Here is an 11,222-nt window from a genome sequence, read left to right as displayed (position 1 = left end):
GCGGTCGCGTAATCCCCGTGGCCCTCTCCCATGGCATTCGGGGTGGTGCGGGAAGGGGCTGTGTGTCCCTCCCAAACCCACCCCTGCCAGTAAATGGCTTTTCAGCAGAGTGGAGGCTTCCCAAACTGAAGGACAAAGAGGAGTTTATCTGCCAGCACCGAACCAGCTGCTGGGGTAAGGCAGCATCTCTCCAAACCGGGGACCACCCAGAGGTACAGATCAGACCCTACGCGAGGCTAAAACTCGGTGCTAAATCTAGGCAGATTCAAAAAAAAAAAAAAATACCTTCAGCAGACCCGAGCACAGCTTCCTGATTCAGTTAGCTGCTGCCGCACTCCTCGCTAGACAGATACCAGCTCCGAGCAGCTCCTCGGTGCAGACTGGCCCTTCACTTCATTAGTTGGTGGGGTTTGTTTTTTTTTTTGTTTTGCCTTTTTTTTTTTTTTCTTAATGATCGGGTCTGGTTTTAGCCGAGTGGGCTGGCTGGCTTAATTCACACAGCTGCCCGGCTCCTGCCTCCAGCACCAGAGCAGAGGGGCTGGGCAGCAGAGAGGAGCCGTGGAGACATGGGGCAGGGGTGCTGAGGCCGTGGTGCTCGGAGGGACCCCCAGGACAGCCACGCTCGGGGGCAGCCCCGGAATTTCCCCCCTCGCTCAGCCCCAGCCTCCCAGCCCTCCCACCTGCCGGGCAGGAGGGATCAGGAGCATCAGGAGGCTGACGCTCGGTGATGCTCAGCACCACGACGGGACGGCACGAGGTGAGGGCAGTGGGGACAACCCTCCTGGAGCGCCCTGCCTTTCAAACACCAGACCTGGAGCTGGGAGGAGGTGGGGAGAAATGGGGGGGGGGGGGAAGCGCTCGGGGCTCTGGGAGAAACGCTGCGAGGCCAGGCGTGAGCGTGCGGGGCGGTGGGGCTGCGGCACGACCCGCCGCCGGCAAGGATCTGCTGAGGGACCCCGGGGACAGACGTGGCAACATCACCCGTGCGGGGGAGAAATTCAAGGAGGCAGCGCTGGAAAAACAGGCGCAGTGGAGGCCGCGGTGTACGGAAACCCTGCAGCTCTGCCGGGGAAGGGCACGGACAGGACATCCCTCCCGGGCACGCAAACCGGCGGGGAGAAAACAACTGTGAAAAGGTCACGAGGCATCAAAGCCCGCTCCTGTGCCACGCCGGGGCTCTGCACTCCCTGCTCCCGGGTGCCGGGGAACATCTCTGCTCTGCCTCCACCTCTCCCGGGGAAGGGCACGGCTGGGGGCACGCACAGGCACTCATCGGGGGGCAGCGGGGGGCCGGCAACCCCCAGGGAGCTGCCCTCGGTGACACAACGGGACCCCAAACCCCAGAGGGCAGCACCCCACGGAGACCCCACCACCCATCGCCCCCGCCGGGCCGTCCTCTCCACGTCCTCTTTCCTTACACGCTTTCACTGGGACATGAATTTCCACATTATTTATTCTAGTGGAAGCTTTTTTCCAGCCTCCGAAAGATTTATGAGGCTGATAATGATTCTGGCTCTTGCTCCAAGACCCCGTGTCTTCAGATCCACCTTTGGAAGTGGATGGCTAAGTGCAAATGAGAACCTCCCAGCCCTTCGTGCTGCAATCAGCAGCCTTGCTCCTGGCTCTTTGTTTCAAGTCACTCTTAATTTCCTGCTTTCTATTTTCTCTTTGATAAATGATGGAAAGATGGGGGGGGGGGGGGGGGGGAAGGGATCGCTATTATTTAATTGCTTTCAAATCTCAAACAAACCAGAGCAGGGGTTATCTCACCCCGAGCTCTCTTGTCGGCCTTCCTCCTCCAGCCGTCGTTACTGGGTAACTGCAGCGGGACAGGCTGTGGCAGTCGCCACCTGTATTGCACGAGTCCCACCTTCCGTGCGGAGCCCCCAGAGCTGTGGCCGATCCTTGCCTCCAGCTGCCCACCTCTCCCAGGACCTGCCTTCCCTTCCCTTCGGCCGCAAGGTGTAAAATCCTGGGGCAGAGACCCTCCTGGCACCCCGAGAAACACGGGGACTTCGCGCACCTCTTGGCGCAGCGAGCTCCAGCGAGGTGACAGCGTGGCCGTCACCCTGCCCCGTCCCTTCCTCCTGGTGTCCCCGGAGAGGCCAGAAGGCGCCGAGCCCTCTGCACCGCCACCAGACCCAAACGTTGGGAACCTTTGGGCACCCTTCAGCACGCCAGCAGCGATCAGAGGAGCAAAGCCCAGCACGGCACGGCCGGGAGGTACTCTAGGAGGGGGCTGCAGCACCCAGAAAGCTGCGGTGGCATCGCGGTGCTGGTAGGGCAGGGCGGGTGCAGCAGGGTGGGTGCAGCATGGGTTGGCAGCACCGGGCAGCACCGAGCAGCACTGGGCATCATCGAGCAGCACCGGGCAGCACCGAGAAGCGTGGGCAGGGAGAGCAGCACCGGGCAGCACCGAGAAGCGTGGGCAGGGAGAGCAGCACCGGGTAGCACCAAACAGCACCGGGCAGCACCGAGCATCATCGAGCATCACCAGGCAGCACCGAGGAGCACCGGGCAGCACCGAGAAGCGTGGGCAGGGAGAGCAGCACCGGGCAGCACCGAGCATCATCGGACATCATCGAGCAGCACGGGGCAGCACCGAGGAGCACCGGGCATCATCGAGCATCACCGGGCAGCACCGGGCAGCACCGAGCAGCACCGGGCAGGGCTGTCCCCGCCCCGGCCCCACGGAGCCGCCCCACGCGGGGCGGGGCGCAGCCGGTGCGCTGGGTCCGGCGGCGGAGCCGCGCCGGGAAAGGCTGCGCGGAGCCGAGCGGTGCGGAGCGGAGCCCAGCGGGGCGCGGTGCGGAGCTGCGGGCGCTGCCGGCGCCTCCCCGGTGCCCGCCGGGCCGGGGCAGGGCTGCGGGGAGCAGGTGAGCGGAGCGGGGCCAGCCCCCCCCCCCCCCCCGGGTGCCCCCTGCACGGTACCGGGAAGGCGGCCGCCCCCCGGCTCAGCGCCCCAAGGCTCAGCACCCCCCTCGGGCTCAGCACCAGCGGCGGGGAGCCGGCGGGCGATGCGCGGTGCCGCGGCTGGGAGCGGAGGGAGCGCGGTGCGGGGCTGGGGCATCCCCGCACCCCGAGCGCAGCCTCCCCGGGGGCTGCCGGGGCTCGGCTTCCCCCTCCCCGGGTTGCGGCGGGGCTGGATCCTCCTCGGCTCCTGCCCAAGGGGAAGGTTTTCCCTCCCCCCCCCCCGCATTGGGCATCAGCCCCACGCCCCCGGGGCGCAGCAGCCGCATTTTGGGGGTCCCGAGGAGTGCGGAGCCGCTGGGGTCAGGAGGAGCCGCGGTGTGCCCCGGGCAGACCCCTCGGTGCCACACGGCTCCGGGGGGAGGAGAGGTGGGGGAGCCGGGCTGGGGAAAGCTGCTCCGGGGAGCGTCTCTCCCTCAGAGCTCGGCAGCGGGATGGGCACATCCTCCCCAGGAATCCCTTCATTTCCACTTATTCCCTCATTTCTAGAATCTTCTCCTTAATCCCCAAAGGGAGGGGAGATGACATCTCGGCTCCTCTGAACCACCTGTGACCGGCAGAGCCATGGATCTGGAATTCGAGCTGCCCAACGCCACCGCCTTCTGGTTCTCCCCGGCTTCCCCGTTCGACAACTTCTCGGTGGAGGCGCCCACCAACGCGTCGCAGAACGCCACCGGCCAGCACTTCGACCTAACCAGCAACGCCATCCTCACCTTCATCTACTTCGTGGTCTGCATCGTCGGGCTGTGCGGCAACACGCTGGTGATATACGTCATCCTCCGCTACGCCAAGATGAAGACCATCACCAACATCTACATCCTGAACCTGGCCATCGCGGACGAGCTCTTCATGCTCGGGCTGCCCTTCCTGGCCATGCAGGTCGCCCTGGTGCACTGGCCCTTTGGCAAAGCCATCTGCAGGGTGGTCATGACGGTGGACGGGATCAACCAGTTCACCAGTATCTTCTGCTTGACGGTTATGAGCGTCGACCGGTACCTGGCTGTTGTCCATCCCATTAAATCTGCCAAGTGGAGGCGGCCCAGGACAGCCAAAATGATCAACGTGGCCGTCTGGGGTGTCTCCCTGCTGGTGATCATGCCCATCATGATTTATGCCGGGGTGCAGCATAACCATGGCAGGAGCAGCTGCACCATCATCTGGCCGGGGGAGTCGGGCGCGTGGTACACGGGCTTCATCATCTACGCCTTCATCCTGGGCTTCCTGGTGCCTCTCACCATCATCTGCCTTTGCTACTTGTTCATCATTATCAAAGTCAAGTCCTCAGGCATCAGAGTGGGCTCCTCCAAGAGGAAAAAGTCCGAGAAGAAAGTCACCAGGATGGTCTCCATTGTGGTCGCTGTCTTCATCTTCTGCTGGCTCCCCTTCTACATCTTCAACGTCTCCTCCGTCTCCGTCCTGATTGTGCCCACGCCCGTCCTCAAGGGCATGTTCGACTTCGTCGTGGTCCTCAGCTATGCCAACAGCTGCGCCAACCCCATCCTTTACGCCTTCTTGTCCGACAACTTCAAGAAGAGCTTTCAGAACGTCCTCTGCCTGGTGAAGGTCGGCGGCATGGACGACGCGGACCGGAGCGACAGCAAGCAGGACAAGTCCAGGCTCAACGAGACCACGGAAACCCAAAGGACCCTGCTCAACGGTGACCTGCAGACGAGCATCTGAGGGGTCGGCGGCGTTGTCCTCCGCTCGCTCTCCTCTCCCCACTTGCTCCCAGCTGCAGCGGGGCAGCGGCACGCAGGGAGTCAGGGGATGGCAGCGCGCACGCCGGAGGGCCGGGTGTCCTCAGCTGGGCTGGCTCCCGAGCTGCTGGCGGGCTGGCTTGTTGGCGCTGGGAAGGATACGGTTCCGAGGAGCTGCCTCGCCAGGAGCACAAAGACAACTTGTAGAAAATCCCCACGTGGCAGTGCGCATTTAAACACCAAAGTGCCACCGTGGGCCGCAGCCATCGCAGGGGCAGCGCCGCTGGCTCCTCTGGCGTTACCCTCGGGGCTGAAGCCAGCTCTGGGTGCTCTGCCCCAGAATGGGTGCTTGCACGTGGACAGACAACGTGGAGCCTGGCCGGGCTGGGCCCTGCATGCACCGGGGGCGACCCAAGGAGGTGCCACCGCCTGTGCCACCGTGTGGATGCGCTGAGAGCCGGCAGGAGCTCCCTGGGCGTGTTCCACTCCTGCAGTCCCCGAGGAGACGAGGACGTTTGGGGTTGTGCTTTGCCCGGCTTATAACTCGCTCAACCACGTTCCCCCGAAGCCTCCCTACTGCTGTTTGACTGCGTCCTTTGCAGAAGGGGTCCTGCCGCGGAGGAGGCACAGCAGGATGGAGGCGGCCGCCCCGAGGGACGCAGCCCTCTCCTGTGCCCCCCGCTGCAGGAGAGCCCCTGCCCTCCTGCCTCCCGTGACGTCACCTTCCCGCAGGTTTTCTCCTCGGATGGAGGATTTCCCCCTTTTCCCTCCTGTAGCCGCTGCCCCTCCTGCCGCCCAGATCCGTTCACATCAGCCTCTGGCTGCGCCACCGGCCCGAAACCGCCACTGTCCCCGGCGAGCCCTGCTCAGGGTGGCTGGGCAGCCACGGCACGGTCCGGTAGGAAATCCTCGGCAGAACACCGGGGGGGTTGGAGTGCCCTGGTGCAGGCTGCTCTTCGTCCTGCTGCTGCTGGCTTCCGTGGCTGGGTGAGACTCGGGGTGGTCCTGCCGCTGCGGTGGCTCCGGGATCGTCCCCACGGCGAGCGAGCAGCACCCAGCGGCTGGGGGCTGGGGACACCGCCCCTGCTCCTCCCAGGCACATCACGAAGGAGGAGGGGGTGACGGAGAAGACGGGCGACGGCAGCAGGTCAGGGGACGCTGGGGGACTCGGCTCAGACCTTCATCCCAACTAAAGGGACCGGCAGAGCAAGCGACACGGAGCTGAAGGAGCCCCTGTGAAAGCCCTGGAGCAGAGTCCCCAGCCTGCCTGCCCCCCCCCGCGGGACGGCTGCGGCTGCTCCTGTCCCCGTGCCCCAGGGCTGACGGCGAGGCTGCGACCGCTGCGAGCCACCCACCTCGCTGCCGGGGTGCACGTCCCGCAGGTAACTGCACGGGGGGGGCAGCAGCTTCCCCAGGGGCTTCCAGCACAAAGCCGCGCGGAGGAGCAGGGCTGCGCGCATCCAGCCCCTCGTCCCTCTCCCGCACCACGGCGCGGGTAAGGGGGGGGCCCTGGGGTGCGGGCGGCAGCGTGAGGGGGCGGCGGGTCTGGTCTGGATGCCTGGGGCAGAGCCAACCTCGGCCCACCACGTGTCCCCCCACGGCAGGGGGACCTGGGATCCAAAACGCTCCGGTCAGACACCAAAACAGCAATTAGAGCCCAGCCCCAGCGGCGCCCAGCGCCTGCTGAGTTTAGCTGCTCAGGAATGTCCTGGAGCAGTGGCTCTGCCCCTGCCCACGCCTGGGGTCAGCACAAAAACCCTGCAGAGCCCAAGCAGGAGGGAAGGTGCTGGGATACCGAGGTACCTGGGAACGCAGCGATTTAGGTGGAAGGGACCATCCAGTCCCGCACCCCCTCCCCTGCCCGTGGGACCCACGTGTCCCCGCACGAGCTCCCGCACTAGCAGGCGCTGAGCCTTCACCTCGCGCTACAAACGAGAAGGGCAGGGGGGCAGGGGGCAAGGAGGAGCATTCCCACCAGGCGCTGCCTGTTTTGGGGTGCCACCTTGCTCGGTGCACACCCCCAGGCCATGCTCCAGGACCGCCAGCTCCAAGTTTTCCTGTGGCTTTGCCCCAGCAGCGAGTCCCCCCCCCGCCCAGAGCATCACCCCCGTCCTGCTGGGCCACCCCACCGCCCCTCACCAGCCCCCAAAACCCCACGGGAGCTCCGTGCTGGGCTCGGTGCCTGCTCCCTGCCACGTCCCCACAGACACCAGCCCCGGCGCAGCAGCAGAGGGACGCCCCACGGGGCACAAAGCAGCGCCTGGTCAGCATTTATTTGCTTTTAAAGCATTTATTTGCTTTTAACCCTTTACCTCCTGCCCCGAGGGACACGCGGCCGAGCACGCAGAGGCGCTGCGTGGGCTCGGTGCTGAGCAGGTGCCGGGGCGCTGGGCTGCTGGCAGCCGCTCGCGTCCCTGCGACGGCTCCATTAGGGCGTGTGGAAACCCACAGCGAGAGCCGGTGACGGCAGCACGCAGGCCGCCTGTGGATGCCGCAGGAATTAAAACGAGCAGCATGTCATACTAAAAATACGGGATCGGGATCGCCGGGCCGGGCGCAGCCGCTGTCAGGATGAGGCTTTAGTGCCAGAGCGGCGGCGACGCGTCCTCTGGGCTCGGGGTGGTCGGTGTCTGGTGGGCGATGAAGGAGTTGGGTGCGTGGCAGGAGCGTGGGGCAGGCCAGGAGGCGGGGAGGGAGGGGGGTTAAAGCCCCTGGTGCTGGCAGCCCCCAGCACACGCCTGCAGCGCTGCTGGCAGCACCCTGGTCCTGCCCACGCGGCCCCTGCCACCAGCACCACGACCCACAGCAGGGCTCCTGGCCACATCTCCTCTGTGTGCTGCAAATACAGCAAGCACGGCTTCCTAGCACAGGAGAGTCCTCGGGAGCCTTGGAAAGGACACGTGCCCCCAGGTGGGACGTGGAGAGGATGCTTCGTGCCCAGGTCAGCTCTGCCCTGGCGCACACACACCCCAGCGGCAGCTCAGAGCTGTGGGAACGGGGCTCGAGCTGCTGCTTGTGTTCAGGTCTGCCCTGCACGAGGGGGCTGGGAGCTGAAATTCCCCAGTTCCCTCCTTGGCACCCAGGGGCCCTCATGGGATGGGGATAACGGGGCAGCGGGCGAGGAGCACGGGACACAGGGAGCTGCCGTGGGCTCCCCAAAGGCCACCCCAGGTGGGCTGCGTGGGGCAGAGCACAAGGAACCTCCTGGCCACTGCTGGGGCCCTGAGGCACCTCCCGGCCACTGCTGGGGCCCCAGGGCTCGAGCAGGGGAAAAGGCAGAGCGAAACAAGCCCGTCTTGGCAGGGAGAGCAGGAGAGGGAGCCACAGGCGCTGCCCAGCACTCGCAGTAAAAGCAGGTGAATAAAAGCTGCCGCTGGGCCGTCACCAGCTAATAAACAGCAGCACCACTGCTGCCGCGAGTAACAAAGTTTTCCTTCTCAGCCACTTGAATTTAGTGGGAACTTGACCTCATATCGGATCTGTTCAGAACAGCCTCGGCAGGGCTGCCAGCGGCGTAATGAGAAATCTCTCCCAGTTCGTTTCAGAGCAGAGAGGTTGATCCTGCGAGTGCCGGAGCAGCCCTGCTGCCCCTTCACGTGCAGACCGTCCCCAGGCAAGCGAGGTTAATTACAGCTCCAGACTTTATCCCAAACTGGAGGTGATGGGAGTCCCCTGTAGTGCCTCTGTGTGTCCTGTGTCCTAGTGTCCTGTAGTGCACCCAGGGGACCAGGGCGCAAAGCCCGGTGCTGTGGCTGTGCTCAGCATCGGCCAGGCCCAAGGCATGCTTGCTGGGACAGATCCTGGCTCCCAGCACCGTGATGGTCGGTTCTCCTCGGTGCTCGCCAGCCAGTGCCTGCTCCGACAGGCAGGGAGAGGCTGCCTTCAGACCTGGAGCCTTCCTTCTGCATCGCTACAGCTCCTGACACCAGCACCAAAGCTGCCTTGGACTTCTTTGCTGGGAACACCGGCAGCACTTGCTCCCCAGACTTGTGCCGGAAAGATTCAGGGTTCAACGCAAGAGACGGTCCTTAGCCCCTGGGGCTGCGGGAGGGGGGCACTGGGGGTCCCCGCAGCGCTGATGGCCCCGGCACTGGGGCGCACGGCCTGGGAGACAGCTTGTGCTTTGCTCCTGAGGTTGTTTCAGCTCTTGCTGTGAATAAGCTGACTTCAAACTGCTCAGGGGGAGCCTGCGTCCTCCCCCCTGACCGCACGCCCTGCCCCGGGCTGCGCACAGGGAGATCACCGGCAAGGCCAGAGCAAAGGGCGCAGCAGACCCCAACCGTGACCCCCCCCCCATCCCTAGGTCTGAAAAGCCAGCTGCTGCTTGTGGCCCTGAGACACCTCTGCCCTTCTCTGCCCGCCTGCGATCCCCAGCTCGTACCTCCTGCTGGATTTCACCCTGCTCCCTCCAGGACTGCAAAAAGCAAGAGCACAAGGACACGGCTCCAGCTGGGATCAGGGGAACCTGCCTCTGTCTGACCACAAGGAGACAAGGGATGCAAGGGCAAGGGATGCCTGGGCACCCAGCAGTCCCAGCCCACGCTGCGCGGTCGGGAGGGAAGGGACGGGTGACTGTACATATGTATATATACCAGACACGCCAGCAAAGGGTTTTGTTATCGCTGATGCCATAGAGACACTCTGCACCCCTGTCCCGCTGTGCGTGCCACAATCAGCATTCAGGAGAGAATCGGACCGAGCCCTTTGGGGTTCCCTGGCTCCCCCGCGGGGCTGGCTGCAGAGGCAGAAGGGCCCACGGAAGCCGCTGCCGTGCTGGGAGGTGACACCAGCAGGAGAAGAGCTTCAGCCCTTGCTAAATGTGGAGCCCTTCCCTGCCAAGCTGGGGCTCCAGCGACGGGGAGCGGTCCCCCCGCAGCGCCGTGCTGCCCACGTCCTGTACATACACCCCGCCGTATCTATATCCGTGCTCTGTGTGGTGTGCGTGGGTCTGGTGTAAGACATTGTGACTGGAACATGATGGAGAGCGTTTCTGCTTTAAGCCTTTCTCTTCCGAGCAATATGCTGTCTCTCAAAGTCTGGATGTGGAGCTGAGCCTTCGCGCTGCCAGTTTCACGGGGAAGGAAACGCTGAGGGGGGGGTGGGAGGGAAGTAAAGGTTTTCCTACGGTTTCTGAATTTCTGTGCATGTGTCAGAGCTGGGCAGGAGCAGCGTAGGTATAGGGGGGCTTGGAATCCTCCCTGGAGGACCAAAGGCACCAGACCTGGAGTCTCACCGAGGGACAGTGCACATGCAATCCCCTCCAGCGGCCCCCCACACCCGTTACGCTCTAACACCCCCAGCAGGAGAGCTGGGTTTGCCCTAAAAGCTCAGGATCACGCCAGGTCAGCACAAACTCAGAGCACCCGAGGTACAGACATGTCTGTCTGTACCGAACACTAAACCCGATGGGTCACAGGTGAAGAATGACGACAAATAACCGCGAGGGCAGGGGGTGGCAGCAACTCGCTGCAAACAGCTGAAAGGCAGAAACTGGTCTTCAAGGTGGCAGCAGCCCTGTGCTGCTTCTGGAGAGATCAGAGAGCAAATCGCCACCACCAGAGATTTAATCTGCCGGAGAAAACAGCACTGGGAGGGGGGTGCGAACGCATTAGCGTGTGTGCTTGGAGACAAGGTGTATTACCAGGGAAACACAGAGATCTTTACTGCAGACGTATAGAAATTGGCTCCACGATAAACTGAAAAGTCCAACTCGCTGCAGCCAGCAGCGCTGACTGGCTGCACAAGCCAGCTTTGCTATCAACATTTTCCATGAAAATAACCCCCTTCAAAACAAGCATGATTTACACACACACCCCATTTGCAGCACAAACACGGTTTCACAGGATTTGGGTAAAAACTAAGCAAAACTATCTGCACCAACAGCCTCTCTGCCAAGACCATGCACTCGCACTCCAGGACACGAGCAGCACCCGTGCACTGGGTGCTCTTCTGACGAGCCCGGTGTGGGCAATCAGCACCGTGCTGCTGCCCTGCCCCTCGAGATCTGTTCCTTGCAGATAGCTGGGACAGGATTTTCCTCCATGGACAAGGATTTCTAAGAAAGCTCTTGCTGTGCCTTCTGCATTAGAGCTGACTGAGTCAGTGTTAGGCGCCAAATGTTGGCTGCAGGGGGCTTTTCTGGTCAGATTTATGTATAACTATAGATACGCACGCAGAAGGACGTGCACAGAGATGTATCTAGGTTACCGTCAGAAAACATTAAATCTTTACAAGAGTGCTGGTACAAGAAAGCCAACGACTGCCCTGGGAAGATTTCGCAACCCGCCCAAAATAATAAAAATAAAATAAAGCGTGTGCTGATTTCATTCTGCCTCCACAGGCCGAAAACGTGAGATGATACCAAGTGCGTGTGCTTCAGGTCGGAGCTACGTAAAGAAGAGAGGCAGGGGGAGGAAAAAAGGTCTGATCAGAGGGGCCCTTCTGCTTCCAACGGGTACATTCCAGCTGAGCCACCTCCACACACACAATTTGACGCAGCGTGATTTTGCCAGACCTATAAGCGACATTTATTAAAACACATTTATTTGAAACTCC

General features: G+C 62.9%; 1 protein-coding gene across 7 annotated transcripts; it reads left to right on the top strand.

The window, feature by feature from the left end:
* Positions 1–9,666, top strand: SSTR2 (somatostatin receptor 2). Of its 7 annotated transcripts, XM_080561090.1 has the most exons (4): positions 287–757; positions 1,803–2,876; positions 3,460–6,162; positions 8,109–9,666. In XM_080561090.1, the coding sequence occupies exon 3, from the start codon at positions 3,535–3,537 to the stop codon at positions 4,648–4,650; it is 1,116 nt and encodes a 371-aa protein (XP_080417216.1). In that variant the 5' UTR covers positions 287–757; positions 1,803–2,876; positions 3,460–3,534; the 3' UTR covers positions 4,651–6,162; positions 8,109–9,666. The 7 variants fall into 7 exon arrangements, with proteins under 7 accessions (XP_080417217.1, XP_080417216.1, XP_080417219.1 ...); XM_080561091.1 differs by lacking the exons at positions 287–757; positions 1,803–2,876 and adding an exon at positions 1–174; XM_080561093.1 differs by lacking the exon at positions 1,803–2,876.
* The last annotated feature ends 1,556 nt before the right edge of the window (positions 9,667–11,222 follow it).

The sequence above is a fragment of the Anser brachyrhynchus genome (assembly GCF_964034855.1).
Source record: "Anser brachyrhynchus genome assembly, chromosome: 18".
Lineage (NCBI taxonomy): Eukaryota > Metazoa > Chordata > Aves > Anseriformes > Anatidae > Anser > Anser brachyrhynchus.
Note: the sequence above shows the minus strand (reverse complement) of the source record. Positions and strands in the feature narration are given on the sequence as shown.

Excerpts from the sequence above, each read along its gene's own strand:
- SSTR2 (XM_080561091.1), top strand. The coding sequence starts at position 3,535 with ATGGATCTGGAATTCGAGCTGCCCAACGCCACCGCCTTCTGGTTCTCC.